General features: G+C 48.7%; 1 protein-coding gene across 1 annotated transcript in view; it reads left to right on the top strand.

Moving 5' to 3' along the window:
• Positions 1–21247, top strand: part of NOX5 (NADPH oxidase 5) — a 74477-nt gene that overhangs the window by 34272 nt on the left and 18958 nt on the right. Inside the window, exons 7-13 of the mRNA XM_040342230.1 lie at positions 1645–1820; positions 10580–10762; positions 12371–12503; positions 12613–12752; positions 14707–14853; positions 18945–18989; positions 20634–20758. Coding sequence (XP_040198164.1) covers positions 1645–1820; positions 10580–10762; positions 12371–12503; positions 12613–12752; positions 14707–14853; positions 18945–18989; positions 20634–20758 — 949 coding nt within the window. The remainder of the gene's footprint in view (positions 1–1644; positions 1821–10579; positions 10763–12370; positions 12504–12612; positions 12753–14706; positions 14854–18944; positions 18990–20633; positions 20759–21247) is intronic.

The raw sequence follows: 21247 nt of genomic DNA, 5'->3' as shown, positions 1-21247 counted from the left end.
TTATCGTGACTGCAACATTATGGCGGACACATCGGACGCTTTTGACACTATTTTGGGGCCATTGTCATTTTCACAGCGATCAGTGCTATGAAAATGCACTGATTACTGTAAAAATGACACTGGCAGTGAAGGGGTTAACCACTAGGTGGCGCTGTAGGTGTTAAGTGTGCCCTGATTTGTGTTTCTTACTGTGTGGGGGGCGTGGCTTAGCGTGTGACGTCACTGATCGTCGTTCCCTATGACAGGGAACAGACAATCAGTGTCAGTCTCACTAGGAAGCACGGGGAAAGGTTTGTTTACACTTACCTCTCTCCCCGTTCTTCCTCTCTCCACAGTTCCCGCAGGGACAATCACAGAGCTTAGGACCGGGTCGCGAGCGCTGCGTGCTGCGCGACCCACGGATGGGCTCTTTATGGGGGCCGTACATGTACGCCCTTGTGCCCAGCCGTGCCATTCTGCAGACGTATATCTGCGTGCCACTTAAGGACCCCTTCACGCCGATATACGTTGGCAGAATGGCATAGCTGGGCACATCCACGTAAATGTACGTTGCCATTTAAGCCCAGCCGTGGGGTCGCGGGACCCGCGGACCCGATCGCCGCCGGTGTCCCGCGATCTGTCCTCCGGAGCTGAAGAACGGGGAGAGTTGTGTGTAAACACAGCTTCCTTGTTCTTCACTGTGGCGCTGTCATTGATCATGTGTTCCCTGTTATAGGGAAACACGATCAATGACGTCCAGCCCCACCCCCCTACAGTTAGAAACACATATGAGGTCACACTTGACCCCTTCAGCGCCCCTAGTGGTTAACTCCTAAACTGCAATTGTCATTTTCACAGTAAACAATGCATTTTTATAGGATTTTTTGCTGTGAAAATGACAATGGTCCCAAAAATGTGTCAAAATTGTCCGATGTGTCCGCCATAATGTCGCGGTCACGAAAAAAATCGCTGATCGCCGCCATTACTAGTAAAAAAAAAAAATATTAATAAAAATGCAATAAAACTATCTCCTATTTTGTAAACGCTATAAATTTAGCGCAAACCAAACGATAAACGCTTATTGCAATTTTTTTTACCAAAAATAGGTAGAAGAATACGTATCGGCCTAAACTGAGGTAAAAAAATGTTTTTTTATATCTTTTTTGGGGGATATTTATTATAGCAAAAAGGAAAAAATATTTAATTTTTTTCAAAATTGTCGCTCTATTTTTGTTTATAGCGCAAAAAATAAAAACCGCAGAGGTGATCAAATACCACCAAAAGAAAGCTCTATTTGTGGGGAAAAAAGGACGCCAATTTTGTTTGGGAGCCACGTCGCACGACCGCGCAATTGTCAGTTAAAGCGACGCAGTGCCGAATCGCAAAAACTGGCCTGGGCATTTAGCTGCCTAAAGGTCCGGGTCTTAAGTGGTTAAGCGGTTAAACATCAGGGTGCTACATACATGAAAAAGAAAAAGCGGTTCAAATAAAAAAAGTATGGGGCAGGCAGTTGAATCTGACTATTGAAAAATTAGGTATTAATAGAATGTTAAAGGTTTTGAAAGCCGTTTGGCTATTGCTACAAACTCTGCACCAAGTTACGGTACATCTCTGTTATATTGGGTTAGTGATGTGGACTCATTGAATGGCATTTGTCCCCCATAGTAAAGAAGTCCATGGACCCGGGTCTCTTCACCTTCTGGGAGTATTTCCTCACTCTGCGGCCCGGCATTGGATGGATACATGGGAGCGCCTCCATCACCGGAATCTTGCTGCAGCTGCTCATCTGCCTGATGCTCGTCTGCTCCAGCACCTTCGTCAGGAAAGGGGGGCACTTTGAGGTTAGTAAGGCTTTGTTATTTGAGGTCGGTCAGTTAAATAAACATTTGCAATTCGTTTTCTTCCCAAATTCGTTTTTTTTTAACTAATTTCCGAATTAGCGAAAACCCATTTAACACATTTTTACTGAATTTGGAATTCAAAAATTCTGAATTTCCAAATTTTCTAATTTCCGGATTGCAAATTTTGGAAATTCAGAAATTCGGAAATGAGAAAATGAGAAAATCATAAAATTAGATTTTCCGAATTTTCGAATACTCGTAAATTCGAAAATTAGTAAATTTGAAAAATCCAAAAATTTGAAAAATCGTAAATTCAAAAATCTGGAAATTCGTAAAAATTTTTTTTGAAAAATCGTAAATTCGAAAATTAGGAAATTAGACGTAACTAATAATAATTTAACTATTACCAACTATTAAATTGTAGGTATTGGAATTTCCTTTCAAATTTGGCTGTTAGTAAACGAAACGAATATGAATTTTTCGGAAGTTACGAATTTTCTGAAATAACGAATTCCGTATCTAAAGGAATGGAACGTAACAAATTAATAATAATAAATAAACAATAATAATAAGAACTTTTTATTATTATTAATTCTGAATGATAAATGAATTTCCAAAATGTTTAGTTTTCGGGTTTACAAATATACGAATTTTCGAAATTGCGAATTTCGAATTCACAAATTTTTGCATTTTCAGATTTTCGAATTTACGAGTTTTCTAATTTTCTCATTTTTGAATTTCCGAAGATACGGTTTTCTCAAATTTACGATTTTGACCATAACGAATGACCCAAAAAACGAAAAAAAAAAAACATAATGAGTTAAAAACAAACACATTTTTCGGCAGGGCACATGTCTACAGTTAAATTACAGATCTGCTTCTCAAGTCCAATGTGAATCAAGCGGATCTATACTGCAAATGTATTATACAGAATACAAATTATGATTGTTATTATAATTATATTAAATATTAATTATTAAAGTGTATATCCACTGGACTCCACAAACGCAGAATTTCCTTCACTTCGGGCCATATTCTCGTAGATCGGCGCATATTTACTCAGGTGTAGCGCATCATAGTTGCGCTACGCCGGCTTAACTTGGAGAGAGCTCTCCCATATTCCCGTACCACATGCGTCCTACGTTGCGCTCGCGGAGCTGAAATGTGTCGGCGTAAGTAGGCGCAAGTGACGGTAGGAGGGATGTGGGCGTGAAGAATGCTAATGAACCGTGACCCCATGCAAATGATGTCCAGAACGAACGGAGCATGCGCCGGACGTGCCCCGCCCTCTGCGCATGCGCAAAACAACAGTAGTCGTAAATCCCTGCTGAGTTGGGCCGGCCCAGTGCATAAAAGCGTCACCACATGCGCCCAACGAGTGCAAAGTGACTCCATTTATTCTGTTGGTGGTGTCCGTGAGATTTTGCTCTTTAGCTTTGCAATGCCTGGACCCAGGAAGGAAAGGAGAAAAAAAAATTTCAGCCAAGATGAGAGGGCCATCATAGTCTCTGCCATGGAGAGATACGATTCAAGACTCCATGGTGCTGACAGTGGCAGCACAAGTAAAACAAAAAAGGAGGAGATCCTTAAGAAAGTGACTGCCCAGGTCAATGCCTTAGGCCATGAGGCAAGGACCCCCCAGGACATTCTTAAAAAAATGAATGACCTGCGTGGTGTGGTCAGGAACAAGATGGCCATCATTGCAAAGCATGCCAGGGGCACAGGAGGGGGGCCACCCTGTTCTACCCGGCTCACTCAAGAGGAGGAAGTGATTGCCCGCTGCCTTCGGAGGGAGCAGGTGGAGGGCCTGGAGGGCCATGACTCAAGTGAGCCACCCATGAGGACAGGTAAGTGTGTTTTATCTTCTATCTGGTGTGTTGCATGTGTGGTGGGGGTGGTGGGTTATGTGACAAATGTGTGGGTCCACCAACATGTGAATGTTTTGTGTCATCCACAGGTGAGCAGGATGAAGCGGGGCCATCCAATGCTGCCAGTGGCCGTCACAGACCATCATCCACTGAGCAGTCTGCTTCTGTGACTGACCTCCTGGGAAGCCAACAGGCCTTGGTGGAGGGGAGTGGTCAGTCCTCCGCGCAGGAGGTTGTTGAGGAGGAGGTCTAGGAAGAGGTGGTCCAGGAAGAGGTGGTCCAGGAAGAGGTGGTCCACAGCGAGCAGGAGGTCTTCCTTTTTTTGGAGGAGTCGCATGTGGTGGCAGGACCATCACAAAGCCCCCGCATCTCCAGCCCCTCAGGGTCCTCCAACACCCTCTCCAGTCCCTCCCGTCCCATCCCCCTCATCTCCAGCCCCTCAAGGTCCTCACTCTATGCAAGGGGCCCAGCCACTCCTGTCCCCAGGAGGGCAACCCACAGGACAAGGGTTGCGGCAGAAATGCTGCATGAGAATCTGGCCAGGCAGCAGGACCAGCAAAGCCGTCATATGGGGGAAATCTTGGTGGAGTTGAGGCGCCTGTCCGACAGCTTGGCCTCCTCGGGAGCAGTACCAGATGCTCTCCAAGATGTGGCTGGAAACAGCGCAGCCACAATCACCAGCCTGGGTGAGCTGCAGACTACAACTGCCGAACTTGTGGGGGAGGTCAGGTGCCTGCGAAGGGCTGTTCAGGCCCAGACAGCTACCCAGGAGTCATTGCTCACCCGCATAGCACTAGCTTTGGAGGGCAGACAGGCAGGCAGGGAGGCACCTGGGGATGTTCCTCCACCTGGAGATGTTCCTCCACCTGATGCCCCAGCTCCCCCCAGGCAAGTGAGGGCCAGGAACCTGGGCACCAGGCGTAGCCCACGCCGGGGCAAGTGATTATTTATTCTTCATTTGCTCTGGTTATGAGTTTTATTTAATATTTGCTCTGGTTAAGAGTTTTATTTAATATTTGCTCTGGTTAAGAGCTTTTTTAATTATTTGCTCTGGTTAAGAGCTTATTTTATTATTTGCTCTGGTTAAGAGCTTATTTTATTATTTGCTCTGGTTAAGAGCTTTTTTTTTAATTTTGGGTGCTGCACACAGGCAGTGTTGCAGAGTACAGTGTGAATGGTGTGTGAATGTGGGGTGGTGACATTCCTGCCAGTAAGGGGGGTCACCCTCGGGCGCTGGTGATAAGTTCTCCCCAGGTCCGTATGAATGACGTATGAATGGACAGCAACATCATTGGGGCCTTGACGCGGCGTTGCTGCTCCTTAGTACCGTGCGGTGTACTTCGGTCTAATCCAATGTTCTGTGCATGTGGGGTGTGTGTTAGGGACCACAGTGGTGTGCATGCGTGCATTTTCTGTGTGCCATGTTTAATGTTTGTGTTTAACGTTCAAAGATTCGCTCCACGAGACATCTCCTGACTGCTGTACCATCAGCAGACGGGGTAGCCTCGGTTAGGGGGGGACATGGTGGTTGGGGGGTCAGGTCCTCACGTAGGTCAATCTGCAGGCCCTTACTCACTGCGAAGTTGTGCAGCACGCAACATGCAGCGATGATTTGGCACACGAAGTTGGGGGAATACAGCAGGGTACCCCCAGTCTTATCCAGGCATCGAAAGCGTGACTTAAGGAGGCCAAATGTTCGCTCAACCACTGCACGGGTGCGTGCGTGTGCTTCGTTATATCTTCTCTCTCCTGGTGTTTGTGGATTGCGGAATGGAGTCATGAGATGAGGTCCCAGGGCATATGCAGAGTCACCTGGAAGGGAAAAGACAGGAGGATGTTAGTCATGCATGTGCCCCTCGTGATGTCTGCATCATGGGGGGGGACAGTCATACCTGACACCCATGTCACTCACCAACCAGCCAACTGTCCCCATACACATTCTGCTCAAATTGTCTTGGGATGTCACTTTGCCTGAATATAAAGCTGTCATGGCTGGATCCGGGGTGTTTTGCACGGACGTGCCATATGAGGCCATGTGCATCCACGATCACTTGGACATTGATGGAATGCCAATGTTTTCTGTTGCGGTATATGTGCTCGGTCTCGTGGGGGGGCTGTATTGCCACATGGGTACAATCAATTGCACCCACAGTGCGTGGGAAACCATCAATTAGGCAGAAATCTGTCATTGCCTTCAGCCGCATGTCCTCCTGGGTGGGTCTGATTATGTGGTGCGACATGCGTCGGAGTATTGCGGGGACAACTTGGTGCACGCATCTACTCATGCTGGTTTGGGATATCCCAACCACGTCTCCACTGGTTCTTTGAAAAGAGCCTGTGGCAAGAAAATGCAATGTTGCCAGGACCTTCACCAGTGGCTGCACTGCATGTGAGCGTTGTGTTGGGCTGGTGATGTCATCCTGCAGGGCTCTGGTAATTTCAAGGATGGCATGAGGGTTGAATCTATAACGGTGATACACATCCACATCAGCCATGCCAAAGAGGCTAATGCGCTGTGGGTAGATCCTCTCACGTGCCCTCCTACGTGCCCTCCTCCTTCTAAGTGCCTCTTCCTCCTCACACACTAGCAGTGCTAAGACCACGCCTGCCCCTGGCATGTTGGCATACGAATGTGTTGTCCGAAAAATTTGGTTGCTCAGCTCGTCCGGGATGGTGCTGCTGTATTTGCTTTTTTCAAGCTAACTTACTCAGGTCTGGAGCAAAGTTAACCGAGCTTTATAAGGGGTAACTTTCAGCCGGACAATCGTCTTACGCGCACAGCGCGTAGCCTAAGCCGATCGCGCGTAGGTTCGGGAATCAGCGCATCTACATCATTTGCATATTTGAATACTAATTCTATGGCAGCCTAGGATGCCATCAGCTGAAATATACGCCTACGCTGCGTAAACTTAAACTAGTTAAGACGGACAGGAGTAGCCTGATTTCTGGCGGATCTGGTTCTGTGACTACGGCGCATAGATAGGACGGCGCATCTTTACACTTACGCCGCGCATCTCCATATACGCCGGTGTAACTTGTTTGAGAATATGGCCCTTCATTCCTAGTGACTAATCCAACGGTTGCTACTGGATACAGGAAACGCACGTTCTCCATTCTACGTGCTTGCTCTCTCTTCCTGGGGCCCCTCTACATCTCTCTCTCTCTCCCATGACTCCAGGCTGGGTCCCTAGGTACTGTGCGGCTGATCCTGTCCCAGAAAGTGGGGAACAGCCCGCTAGTCAAAGGGGCCAAGCACATAACCCCCTTCACTGCATGAGTAACCCTCACCTTGGCTGTGTCATCCATCTCCTGGCTGGTTGGCTGCTTTGGCATGTGACACAATTACTGTAGTCATTAGCAACAGCAATTAGCTTCCTCTGGACAGCCCGGATTCAGAGAGCAATTGCGCCTGCGTAACCATAGTTACGCAGCGCAATTGCTTACTTGCGCCAGCGTAACGAATGCTCCTGATTCAGGAACCTCGTTACGCCGACTGCAGCCTAAGATATGCGTGGCATAAGGCTCTTATGCCCGCATATCTTAGGCTGCATTCTTGCGATGGCCGCTAGGTGGCGTTCCCGTTGTGCTCTGCGTATAGTATGCAAATTGCATACTAACGCCGATTCACAACGTTACGCGAGCCCTGCGTACGCAGTTTACGTCGTTTGCGTACGGCGGTTTTCGCGTAAGGCTGCCCCTGCTATTAGCAGGGGCAGCCAATGTTACGTATACCTGTCGTTCCCGCGTCGCGAAATTTAAAATTTACGCCGTTTGCGTAAGTGAATCGTGAATGGTGCTGGACGCCATTCACGTTCACTTTGAAGCAAATGACGTCCTTGCGACGTCATTTACCGCAATGCACGTCGGGAAAGTTTCCCGACGGAGCATGCGCTCTACGCTCGGCGCGGGAACGCGCCTAATTTAAATGATTCCCGCCCCCTACAGGATCATTTAAATTGCGCACGCTTACGCCGGGCATTTTGCCGGAGCACACATGCAATTTACGGAGCTACTGCTCCGTGAATCGCGGGTAGCGCAGAAAATTTGCGGGGGCGCAGGGCAAAAACGTTGCCCTGCGCCTCCGTAAAAAAAGCGCAAAAGGTACCTGAATCTAGCTATCTTTAGTCCTCTAGTTGTAAGCCCCGTTCGTTTGATACGCCACGCATGCACACCTGAACAAATAAAGATCCTTTACTGAGGTCGTTGCAAATAACAGTAACATTTCTCCAGAAATCCACAAAAGGCACCATTCGTCCCTTAGAGCAGTGGGGGTGCAGGGGCGTCACCCCCCTAATCTATGCTCCCGGCCTCTAATCTACATGCAGGGCGCCGGACGCATGGATTCCAATGTCTTTTTTTTTTTTTTTTAGGCACATGATTGGAGCCTGAGGCTCTAATTAGCTTAAAAAAGGGTGGGCTTGGGGCGCAGAGCACTGCGCCCTGAGACCAACCAAGTTGTGTGACAATAGCGAATTAATATTCACTTTTGTCTTCCTGACTCTCAAGAAGCTTGTCTTGAGGCCACAATTGCCCAGGGAGTCTCAGGACCCACTTCCTGTTCGGCCAGGAGGAGAAGCCCCGGCAAGCTCAGCGCTTCATCATGGCTTGGCTCTTCCGAATTCCATCTGCCTCTTTACGGTAAGGCCTCCGATCACGGCCTCCAGGGCCGGCCTTTGGGGTGTGCGAGCTGTGCGGCCGCACAGGGCGCCATGGGCAACAGGGGCGCCGTGCGGCCATCACAGCTTGCAGAATGTGAGTCGCAGTCAGTTACTCACATGATCATCACAGGAGTCCGACTCCTATGAGTGACAGCAGCAGGCGCTGCCAGGTCTCCCTGCGCGCTGCCAGGTCCCCCTGCCCTGGGACTGGGTGAAGAGCAACGCATCGGTAGCGGGACCTGAAAAAAATGGCTGCTGCCGGCCCCCGACAGGCACACTGCGCATGCACCGCCGCTGCACGGGAAAGCCAGAAAACGCTCGGCTATTCTCGGGCAGACGGTGCATGCGCAGTGGCGTCTCTAAGCACCGGGCGGCGCCATTTTTAAATGCAAAGCCGCTGTCCACCGGAAGGTAAGTCAGTTTAGGTGACCAGGGGGCGAGGGGTGAAAATGGGGGGCGCCACAGGATTAGCTCGCACAGGGTGCCTGAACACCTAAGGCCGGCCCTGACGGCCTCCCATATGGTGCGGTCGAGGACTCCTATCCGTCTCCCCTGCGTGTGGGGGGGGGGGGTGTTTGTGGCAGCGGTGTGAGTGAGGGGGGCAGGTTTCTTTGCCGTTCCCCAAAAATATTGAGCACCAGCCACCACTGCTTTAGAGTCCATGATTTGGAAATAATCCATAAAGGCAATAAAGTCCATAACTGGCAATTATATGTCCATTAGGGTCCACCGGCTCCCATCACCCCTTCCCCAAGGTCACACTGGGAGATTAACCACTTCCAGACCGCCGCACACCGATATACGGCGGCCATTTGAAGAGGGATATCTCTGTTATGCTGTTTAACCCAGGTATCCTCTTCTTCTGCCGGCAGTCTGGTTTCCGATAATGGTGGTCTCTGCGGCGGTTTCACAGCAAGATCACCGTTATCGATGGCGGGAGAGGGCCCCCCTCCCACCGCTCTCCCGTGCCCTCCACCGCTTACCGGAGCCGTCGGTAGCGGCAGAGGCGATCGGGTCCTTCTTGTGGCTGGGTATGGATACAAGTGAGGGGAAGATGGCCCCCACCTGTCTTTTTGACCCCCCAGATCTCATATTCAAGAGGACCTGTCATGCTTTTTTCTATTACAAGGGATGTTTACATTCCTTGTAATAAGAATAAAGTGACACTTTTTTTTTTTTTAAAAGAACAGTGTAAAAAATAAAAATAAAAGGTAAAGTAAATACGTATTTTTTTTTAAATGCGCCCCATCCCGCTGAGCTTGCGTGCAGAAGCGAATGCATACGTGAGCAGCGCCCGCATATGAAAACGTTGTTCAAACCACACATGTGAGGTATCGTCATGATCTTTAGAGCGAGAGCAATAATTCTAGCCCTAGACCTCCTCTGTAACTCAAAACATGCAACCTGTAGAATTTTTTTAAACAACGCCTATGGAGAATTTTTAAGGGTAAAAGTTTGTCGCCATCCCACGAGCAGGCGCAATTTTGAAGCGTGACATGTTGGGTATCAATTTACTCGGCGTAACATTATATTTCACAATAAAAAAGAAAATTTGGCTAACTTTACTGTTGTCTTATTTTTTAATTAAAAAAAGTGTATTTTTTCCCTTGTAAGACCGCTGAGCAAATACGGTGTGACATAAAGTATTGCAACGACCTCCATTTTATTCCCTAGGGTGTTAGAATTTTTTTTTTAATGTTTGGGGATTCTAAGTAATTTTCTAGCAAAAAAAACAATAGTTTTTAACTCGTAAACAACAAATCTCAAAAAGAGGCTCGGTCCTTAAGTGGTTAACAACAACATTTTCGCAGTTTTTTTTTCCCCAGGAACTCCTGCAGGGCACTTAGTGAGCCACATTTAGAAGGTATGAGCTGCAGGGGGCAGTGACCTTGCTCAAAAGAGCGGAAAAAAACGTTAACTGTTCCTGCTCAGTCGCCATCAGCTCAGCAGGTCAACCTGACGACGCAACGCAACATTAAGACATTGTAACAACTTGCACCCGGCTAACCTAATTAACCTGAGGGCAGAAACGCTGCAAGAGAAAAACAGTTGACTCTTTAGAACCTTATGGAAGCGCCTGCTTACATCCCCATCCAGCCATTTTTCTTAGTGAAGGTCCACTTTAAACGCTTGGTATTATGATAAAATATCTTAAAAAAAAAAAACACACACAATGTTTTAAGATGACTATGCATGCATAAGACTGTAATTAAGAGTATTCTTCCTTCCACAGGTATTTTACTGGACACATCTGTCCTATATCTGGTCCTGGATTCTGTTATATCTTCACACCCCCAAATTCTGGAAGTGGTTTTTGGTGCCGGGACTCCTGTTTGTGCTGGAGAAGCTCTTTGGGGTGGCTGCATCCCGTATGGGAGGATTGCACATCGTAGAGGTGAACCTCCTACCCTCCAAGGTGCTTTCATTATAGATGTGTTATTCTTTCGGAAAGTTTGTCCTACTAAATGTTCCAATTCAAACTAATAGCCAGATTCAGGTACGGCGGCGCATCTTTCCGGCGGCGTAGCGTATCGTATTTACGCTACGCCGCCGTAAGTCAGAGAGGCAAGTGCTGTATTCACAAAGCACTTGCCTCCTAACTTACGGCGGCGTAGTGTAAATGGGGCCGGCGTAAGCGCGCCTAATTCAAATGAGGATGAGGGGGGCGTGTTTTATATAAATGGGTGGTGACCCAACGTGTTTGAAGTTTTTTACGAACGGCGCATGCGCCGTCCGTGTACATATCCCAGTGTGCGTTGCTCCAAAGTCCGCCGCAAGGACGTATTGGTTTCGACGTGAACGTAAATTACGTCCAGCCCCATTCACGGACGACTTACGCAAACGACGTAAAATTTTCAAATTTCGACGCGGGAGTGACGGCCATACTTAACATTGACTAGGCCACCTAGGGGGCAGCTTTATCTTTACGCCGGCGTACCTCTTACGGAAACGGCGTATCTTTACTGCGACGGGCGCACATATGTTCGTGAATCGGTGTATCTAGTCATTTACATATTCTACGCCGAACTCAACAGAAGCGACACCTAGCGGCCAGCGGAAAAATTGCACCCTTAGATACGACAGCGTAGGAGACTTACGCCGCTCGTATCTTAGCCTAATTTAAGCGTATCTGGTTTCCAGAATACGATTAAATTTACGACGGCGCAGATTCAGAGTTACGACGGCGTATCTACTGATACGCCGGCGTAACTCTCTCTGAATCTGGCCATAAGGATACAAATCCCAAAGAGGAGGTTGCCCTTTGTGCATTTCAAATCAGCGATAGAGAGATATAGGCAGCTAAATTTTCACTGCTCAGCTATAACATTATTGACACTGACGGGTAAAGTGAATAACATTGATTATCTTCTGACAGTGGAACCTGAAATTGGGTGGGGTATATTAGGTGCCAAGTCATAATGTCTAGACGACGGGGTCAGAGCAACTCCAAAACTGCTGATGTAAGGGGAGGCCTCTGCGCGGACTCTGATGTAAGGGGAGCCTCTGTGCGGACTTTGAGGACAACTTACAGGACTTAAAGAATCCGCTACTGACCGCTTGGTGCCAAATACAACAACATACCTTTAGAGGTCTAGTTGACCTGTTTTGAAGGAAAAGGGGGGCCTACTCTATATTAGGTGGGTGGTCATGGTATGGTAGACGGTCATAACGTAACATAATCCCCCCTCCCAGCACACACTCCCCCTCTTAACATGACTTTTCTTCCCTTCCATCCCCCCTGAACCACTACTTACCCCCTGCTGCCCCCCAAATGACCCCTTCAAACACAACCCCCCCCCAAATCCCCTTATGACACCCCCTCCCCCCACCTCACATGATACCACAGTGTCCCTTCTGCCCACCCCTTGTCCCAGCCCTGGTTATAACTCTTCCTAATGCTACTGTATCCAAAATGAAAAAAAAAAACAAGTTTTGCCTTTTAGTTCTCCTTTAAATTCATTATTGTAACATTTTGTATTTTTTATGTGATTTTATTTTTTATTTCTCACCCCTCTGAATGAAGGTGACGCATCTTGTCATTAAGAGACCGCCATCCTTCCAATACAAGCCTGGCGACTTCATATACCTGAACATACCCGCCATTGCCAAGTATGAATGGCACCCCTTTACTATCAGCAGCGCCCCTGAGCAGACAGGTAAGAAAATTCCCCCAACTCCGTACCCCCAAGTGCTAAAAACTACAACCGACATCCAGGTCCGGGGTCTCCTGGGCGGGGGGCACTGATGAAATCCTTCTCCCTGCAGACACTCTCTGGGTACACATCCGCTCGCTCGGCCAATGGACAAACCGACTGTATGAACATTTCCGCCTTCCCGAGGCGGCCAGGAAAGAAGAAAAAAAGAGAGTGGCAGAGAATCCGAAGAACGAAATCTACCGAAGCCAGGTGAAGAGAACGGCACGCCGAACGTTCGCTTTATGTTACTTTTTTTTAAAAACCATTTGCCCCCCCCAGAGGATTTCCCCCCCCCTTCCTGACCAGGCCATTTTTTTTGCGATAAATCATAACTGACAATTGCGCGGTCGTGCGCCGCTGTACCCAATTTTTTGGGGGACCAGTGACACTAATACAGTGATCAGTGCTTAAAATATGCACTGTCACTGTACTTATGACACTGGCTGGGAAGGGGTTAAACATCAGGGGCAATCAAAGGGTTAACTGTGTGCCTTGCCGGTGCTTGTGTACTGTGGGGGAGGTGCTTTTACTAAGGGAAGGCATGGATACATGTTCCGGCTTTGCAGAGACAGAGGATCTATGCCTTCCCTACTGACAGAACTGCAATGTGCCTTGTTTACATAGGTAGATTGTCGTTCTGCCTGTGTGACGAACGATTGCTGGGTATGGTACAGTATGGTCAGGTCTGGTATAGTAAAGTATGGTACGCATGGTCAGGTACGGTATGGCACAATATGGTCAGGTATGGTATGGTACACTATGGTCAGGTCTGGTATGGTATGGTATGGTCAGGTTTGGTATGGTACAGTATGGTCAGATATGGTATGGTACAGTATGGTACGGTATGGTCAGGTATGGTACAATATGGTCAGGTCTCGTATAGTATGGTACTGAATGGTCAGGTCTGGTATGTTACGCATGGTCAGGTATGGTATGGAACAGTATGGTCAGGTCTGGTATGGTACGGTATGGTCAGGTCTTGTGTGGTATGGTACAGAATAGTCAGGTCTGGTATGGTCAGGTATGGTATGGTAAAATATGGTCAGGTCTAGTCTGGTCTGGCATGGTCAGGTACGGTATGGTCAGTTATGGTCAGGTATGGTATGGTAAAATATGGTCAGGTCTAGTCTGGTCTGGTATGTATGGTCAGGTCTAGTATGGTATGGTCAGGTACGGTATGGTCAGTTATGGTATGGTACAGTATGTTCAGGACTGGTATAGTCAGGTCTGGTATGGTATGGTACGGCATGGTCAGGTATGGTATGGTATGGTATGGTCAGGTCTGGTATGGTATGGTCAGGTCTGGTATGGTATGGTCAGGTCTGGAAAATGTTGCATTGGTTGGGTCTGGTGTGATACGCATGGTCGGGTCTGGTATGATACGCATGGTCGGGTCTGGTATGGTACGGTATGGTATAGTACAGTATGGTCTGGTATGGTACGGTATGGTCACTTATGGTATGGTACAGTATAGTAAGGTCTGGCATGGTATGGTACGGTATGGTCAGGTATGGTATTGTATAGTATGGTCAGGTATAGTAAAGTATGTTCAGGTCTGGTATAACATGGTACAGTATGGTCAGATCTGGTATGGTATGGTATAGTCAGGTCTGATATGGTACAGTATGGTCGGGTCTGGTATGGTACAGTATGGTCAGGACTGGTATGGTATGGTACGGTATGGTCAAGTCTGGTATGGTACGGTATGGTCAGGACTCGTATGGTACAGTATGGTCAGGACTCGTATGGTCAGTCAGGTCTGGTACGGTACGGTCAGGACTGGTCAGGTACAGCAGCATTCCTCAGAGTCCTCCCAAAGCAGTTATGAAGATTTCTTGTCCGCATTGCCAGAAGGACAACCCTTTCCATTCATCTGCCAATACCTGGACCTGATGATGAGCTGCTGAGTCACCGGGTTTTGCATTGTGTGTTGGATCCAGAAAGGCAGAGATGTGTGTGTATGGGGGGGAGGGGGAGTCATCTAAGCTGTGAGTTCAAACACAGAAAGGTATTTGCTGACAGTGTGCTCTCACATCTTCCATGCATATATTACTTTACCATTTTTTTTATTGCAATAAGTTTGCTTTACAGTGAAAAACCAAGACCGATGCAACCGTGGCGTCACAGGCGTCTGAGAATTTCTGATTTTGTTTTATCATTGCAGGAACATCTTTTCAGCTCCACCGGAGTTATCGCCAGCAATGCGGACGCACAGATTGAACTGACGTCATACCGACCACGAAAGAATCCGCTTGGTGAAGAAGTCCACGTCGGCGTGGGTGAAGGAGAAGGAAGCTCACAGAGCCGAGAAGTAAGGCTGGCCACCCATTATACAATTTTTCTGGTTCAATTTACTTTAGGCTTGCCTTCAACCTTGTGGTGCAAAGGGCCGGCCCGATTGCATACACATTGAAAGGGTTCAGGTTTGACCTTAAATTGTATGGTTTAGGTAAATCTGAAGGAAAATTGTACAAGAAAGTTGTATAATGTATGGCCAGCCTAAGCTAACAGTTCATGGCCCAGTCTTCAATGAGTGATGCTGATACAGATATGGGAAGAAGGTGTGGTGGAGGAAAAATAGAAATTCCTCATATACAGTTTTCAGGTGTAAACCTAAACTCTAGGAATTTGTCAAAATCTACCCATGCCGTGCCCCCCCCCCCCCCATGCAGTTATAAGGCTACTTCTGTCCCACCTACATTAAGGGTCATCAGCGAATCCCACTCGTGTTCCAGCCAAACCCACATACTGTTGACGTGCGCGGTGCCGGTCCTGGACCTCTGCACCTCGTCCTTCTGGTCACTGCACACATTATCCCTGTAACGAAATGTCCCACACTCCGCTTGAGTGTTTCGTCATATACCACGTCCTCCCAGTCTGAATATAGATATCAGATATTCCAACCGCTGACAAGCACAAAACAAGACGATACTTGTTTAGTTGCTGAACATGTTGGAGTATATCCACAAAGAAATTATGTACGCCGGCATAATTTCAAAATTCCAGCGTCGTATCTTTGTTTTGAATCCTCAAAACAAGATACAACGGCATCTCGGCTAGATCCGACAGGCTTACGTCTTCGTACGCCGTCGGATCTAAGATGCTATTTTTCGGCGTCCGCTAGGTGGCGTTCCCGTCGTAATCCGCGTTGAGTATGCAAATTAGCTATTTCCGACGATCCACGAACGTACGATCCGCCCGTCGCATTTTTTTACGTCGTTTCCGTTCGGCTTTTTCCGGCGTATAGTTAAAGCTGCTATATGGTGGCGTACTCAATGTTAAGTATGGCCGTCGTTCCCGCGTATCATTTTGAAAATTTTACGTTGTTTGCGTAAGTCGTCCGTGAATGGGGCTGGACGCCATTTACGTTCACGTCGAAACCAATGACGTCCTTGCAACGTCATTTGGAGAAATGCACCCTGGGAGTTTTTACGGACGGCGCATGTGCAGTTCGTTCGGCGCGGGGATGCGCTTCATTTAAATGAAACACGCCCCCTACCCTGCAAATTTGAATTCCGCACCCTTACGCTGCGAGAGATACGCTACGCCGCCGTAAATTTTGGCGCGGATTCGTTGAGGTTTCAAACCAACTCAAAGTAAGTTACAGCGGCGTAGCGTATCTTAGATACGCTGCGTCCAGCGCAGATGTATGTGGACTGTTTATCAGAACAAGAATACAAGTCTTATATACAGTTAAAGAGGAGGTTCCACCCTCCTGCTCATATTACTCTAACAATACACCTGTAACCAGAAACATAAATTAACATGAGCTAATTAACTAATCCCTTAAAGCAGCCGATGGGACTCAGTGCCCTCCGGGGCATTGTTGTGATAAATCAGGATTTCACTACAGGTCAGACTTGTTGTCACCGAGCTTCACACAGTAGATTATACATTATCATAAGTATAAACACATGACACCTTCACACAATAGCAGGAGCTCCAGTAGGAGTCGGCCCGTCTCCTACATTGTACAGAGGCCAATGTGATCAGCTCTCTCAACTAACATGCTAAGTTCAGAATCAATCAAACCAAGAATAGTCTTTACATATATCCTGGGAGATATTGTGGATAAATATAACTGTCCCATTTAAAGTAATCCAAGATATATTTTCTCAGCCACCCTGTGCCAGGATGGCACAGGGTTACTTAGACATAAGAGGTGCATGGGGAGCTTAAATAAGGGTTTCCCAAACATTCTGGGTTCCACGGGCCCTCCCGTCACAATCCCCTTAATGCCTGGAGTGCTCTCATATAGGCCTATGTTTTCTGTAGTCCAGATCGAAGCTCCAGAAACCCAACTGACCAACCCGAGGCCCATGAGACACGGGGGCCTGTGCCAACTGAGGCATGATATAGGAGGAGGTTTTCTCTTACTGTTAGGGGGCGGTGGGAACTTCTCTTCCACTACCACCATCCACTACAGAGCCAACCAGACTACCACCAGTAAAAAGCATATAACCCTTCGCCCCAGGCAGGGGCGTAACTAGAACCTTCAGGTCCCCAGTGCAAGAAATCATGAAGGGCCCTCCTGACCCTTCCCTTTAGGCCCTTCCCACTGATCCTGGTGCCCTTATTCTCATTGTGGGGCCCTTTAGTACGATCCCACAGCGGGACCCTTTCACATGCTCTGCAGCAGGCCCCCTTCCTCCCCTCTTTGGCTACCCCCCCACGGTGGCAGAATGCTAGGGCCCAGTCACAAGTGCGACCTTTGCAAACCTGGCAGAACTGGTGTTAGTAATTTTTTTCTATTTTTTTTTTTTTTTTACCATTTCTTTTTTTTTCTTATAATATTTTTTAGCAGCCCCGTTAAGGGGCGTTGGTGAGATATCAGGGATCTAAACAGACCTCTGATGTTCCACCTTTAAGATAGAGGAAGGAGATTGAGGACACACTGTAGCGAGGAGGACCAATAGGTTAGAACATCAATACCCTCCCAGAAGCCAGCATCAGGTGGAAACTGATTACTGGGGACTGACTGCTGGCTGCTGAGAGACACCCACTGGTGGACACTGGAATTAAAACCTTCCGCCCAGGGAACCAATCAACCTTGGCTCATGGTTGCCACCCCATGATCTGATAAGAAAATCCCCCTTCAGATAGAAATTAAAGGGCATGTAGGAGGCAGCTGTTTTGCATCCTGAATTCCCGGAAGCCACTACTGATCACTCGGTAGTAGAGAGTGCTGCTCATATAAATGAACCCTAAGAAGCTTTGACCGTGGTCGCACTCCTGCCTCCTTAAAGTGCAGCTCCACCCTAAAGTGGAACTACCGCTGATCGGAACCCTCCCCCCTTCGGTGTCACATTTGACACCTTTCAGTGGTGAGGGGGGTGCAGATACATGTCTAAAGACAGCTATTTGCGCCCACTTCCGGCCACACAATTTCGGGTAAACTCCAGGCATGACGTCACCTCCCGTATCCCCCCCCCCCCGTTGTGTTCTGGGAACACTCGGCTCCCAGTACACAGCGGGAGCCAATCGGCAGATGAAGCGCGACTCGCGCATGCACCGCAGGGAACCGGGCCAGTGAAGCCGGAATGCTTCACTTCCTGGTTCCCTCACCGAGGATGGCGGGGGGGGGGGCAGCAGGGTGACGAGCGATCGATTGTCCTCTGCTGCGGACGGCGCTGGACTCCAGGACAGGTAAGTGTCCTTATATTAAAAGTCAGCAGCTGCAGTATTTGTAGCTGCTGGCTTTTAATATTTTTTTTTTTGAGCGCACATCCGCTTTAATGTACAATACAGGATTAATTTGCATTTGGTGATGCAGAGGGACAGCCCACAGCCCGGACCTTCGAGGAGAAGGAGAGCGCTGTAGCCTGCTGGAGCAGGGGTAAGGTAAGTAGTACATCCTCTGCAAGTCTCCTAGATTCCTAGAGGGGGGGTGGGAATAGGGCAAGAAGTTGGAGTGAGGGGGTGGATGTGGAGGAGGTTGGTTGGTTGACTGCAAGGGTATATTTTGGCAAATTCCTGGAGTTGTCAGCACCTGGATCACCTGCTGGTGGCACTCTGCTTCCCAGAGCGGAGGGTTGTAGTTCCGGTGTCCATCGGCGGGTGTCTCCCAGCAGCCAGAAGATCCCAGTAATACGTTTCCACTTGATGCTGGCTGCTGGGAGGGTATTTAGGTCCCATCCCTACTAGTGCCTCTCACTCTATTGTTTTCCTGCTGCCAGATTAAGGTGTCCATCTTATGAATAGATTTGAATTAGCCAGTATGTTCCTAGACTCAGTTCCTGTCTTCTGTCTGCGCCCACTTTAGCCTTGATTGCACACATTTGGTGCAAGAGAGGGAGGTTGCACAGCACAGAATATTTTTGACTAAGGCCTAGAAGAAGCACTATGAACAGGTTGCTGAATCTGCAAACTCTGTAAACATTCTTTTTTTGTTCTGTCTTTCAGATTTCCTTTCAAGTTAATGAAAATCACATTTTGTGTAATATAAAGGTGAGTGTCCCAACGCTGCAATCAGAACAAATGTTATTTCTGTAATAGATTTACTTCCAACAGCAGATCGAGATATAGATGATGATATAGAATACTTTAAGGTGGTTGTAAACCTCAGACATGAAATATGAGCAACGCATACCCCTCTATAGTGTGTCAATCCAGAGCACTAAGTGTCACTGCTGTCTGCTGCCTCCCGACAAGTTTTTCTGACACCAAAAAGGTAACAGAGGAGGGAGCTTCAGCACACAGCCTGTGATTGACAGACTCAGCTCTGCTCCTGTGTACTCTGGGGGGGAGGGGACAGGTACACACAAAAACCCGGGGTCGGGGGGGGGGGCAGGTACACGCAAAAACCCGAGGGGAAGGGGACAGGTACCCACAAAGATCGGTGGGTACACGCAAGGACCCAGGGTTGTACAGGTACATGCAAGGACCAGAGGGGGGAATGGGTGCACACAAGGACCTGGGGGGGGCAGGTACCCCCAAGGACCCGGGGGAGGGGGACAGGTACACACAGAGACCCAGGGGGGCAGGTACACACAAGGACCTGGGGGAGAGGGGGCAGGTACACGCAAGGACCCGGAGGGGGGAAACAAGTACACACAAAGACCCAGGGGGGACAGGTACATGCAAGGACCCGAGGGGGGGGGGAATGGGTGCACACAAGGACCCGGGGGAGGGGGACAGGTACACACAAAGCCCCAGGGGGCGCAGGGCAGGTACACTCAGGGATCCGGGGGGGAACAAGTACAAACAAAGACCCAGGGGGACAGGTACCATGCAAGGACCTGAGGGGGGGGAATGGGTGCACCCAGAAGGGGGAACAGGTACCCACAAGGACCCCCGGGGGAGAGGGACATGTACACACAAAGCCCCGGGGGGGGGGGGGGGGCAGGTACACTCAAGGACCCGGGGGGGGGGGGGGAACAAGTACACACAAAGACCCAGGGGGGACAGGTACACGCAAGGACCAGAGGGGGGAATGGGTACACACAGGGGGGACAGGTACGCGCAAGGACCTGGGGGGCAGGTACACAGGCAGGTACACACAAAGACCCGGGGGGTGGGGGGGACAAGTACACACAAAGACCCGGGGGGGGGGGACAGGTACATGCAAGGACCAGAGGGGGGAAATGGGTGCATACAAGGACCTGGGGGGGGGGGGGACAGGTACACACAAGGACCTGGGGGGGGGCAGGTACATGCAAGGACCCAGGGGGGAACAAGTACACACAAAGACCCAGGGGGGACAGGGACATGTACACGCAAGGACCGGTGCAAGGACGCACCTCATGGTGTGAAGGATCCCTCAATCATGCTGATTCTGGGCATCATTTAATCTGAAAGACTGGGGACATCTTGTGGTGGAGATGAGGTACTGCCAGGGACAGCACTGGAGAGGGATAGAGCATTGCAGCAGAGCTGCTTTATTATTTTGTACCTACAGAGATGCAGAAGAAGAAGAGGAGATGATCAGGGACAGTTTGGAGCTCGTGGTTTAACACTGGACATGTTGTGTGCTGATGATTTCCATCATAATACCCAGAGACCCGTCTTCCTTCTATCTCCTGTTCCTCTGGAATTTTAATATCGGTTTTTTTTCTTTACAAATCACTTTCTTGTTTCACACTCTGTCCGCAGTGTTATATCGATGGGCCGTTCGGAACTCCCAATCGACGCATCTTTACCTCGGACCACGCCGTGCTAATTGGAGCGGGAATTGGCATCACACCATTCGCTTCAATCCTGCAAAGTATCATGTACAGGTCGGTATGAGACACTGCCGGGGGAAATACCAACAAGTTCCAATCTAAATATCTTCATACACAATAAAAAAGGCATATAGGTAGATTCAGGTACATGGGTGCAAACTTGCGGCGGCGTAGCTTAGCCTGTTTAGGCTACGCCGCCGTAAGTTAGCTAGGCAAGTACATGATTCTCAATGTACTTGCCTGCTAATATACGGCGGCGTAGCCTAAAGCGGGCGGGCGTAAGGGCGCCGAATTCAAATGTGTGGAAGGGGGGCGTGTTTAATGTTAATCAGGCTTGACCTTACGTTTTTTACTTTTTTTTTGTTACTGTGCATGCGCCGGGCGCCTACACTTCCCAGTGTGCATTGCGGCTACGTACGCCGCACGGGCCTATTGATTTAGACGTGGACGTAAACGACGTAAATCGCTATTCGTGGACGACTTACGCAAACGACGTAAAAATTTCGAATCTCGCGGCGGGAACGGTGGCCATACTTTAACATT

The sequence above is a fragment of the Rana temporaria genome, chromosome 3, assembly GCF_905171775.1.
Source record: "Rana temporaria chromosome 3, aRanTem1.1, whole genome shotgun sequence".
NCBI lineage: Eukaryota > Metazoa > Chordata > Amphibia > Anura > Ranidae > Rana > Rana temporaria.
This window is presented reverse-complemented; position numbering and strand designations above follow the sequence as displayed.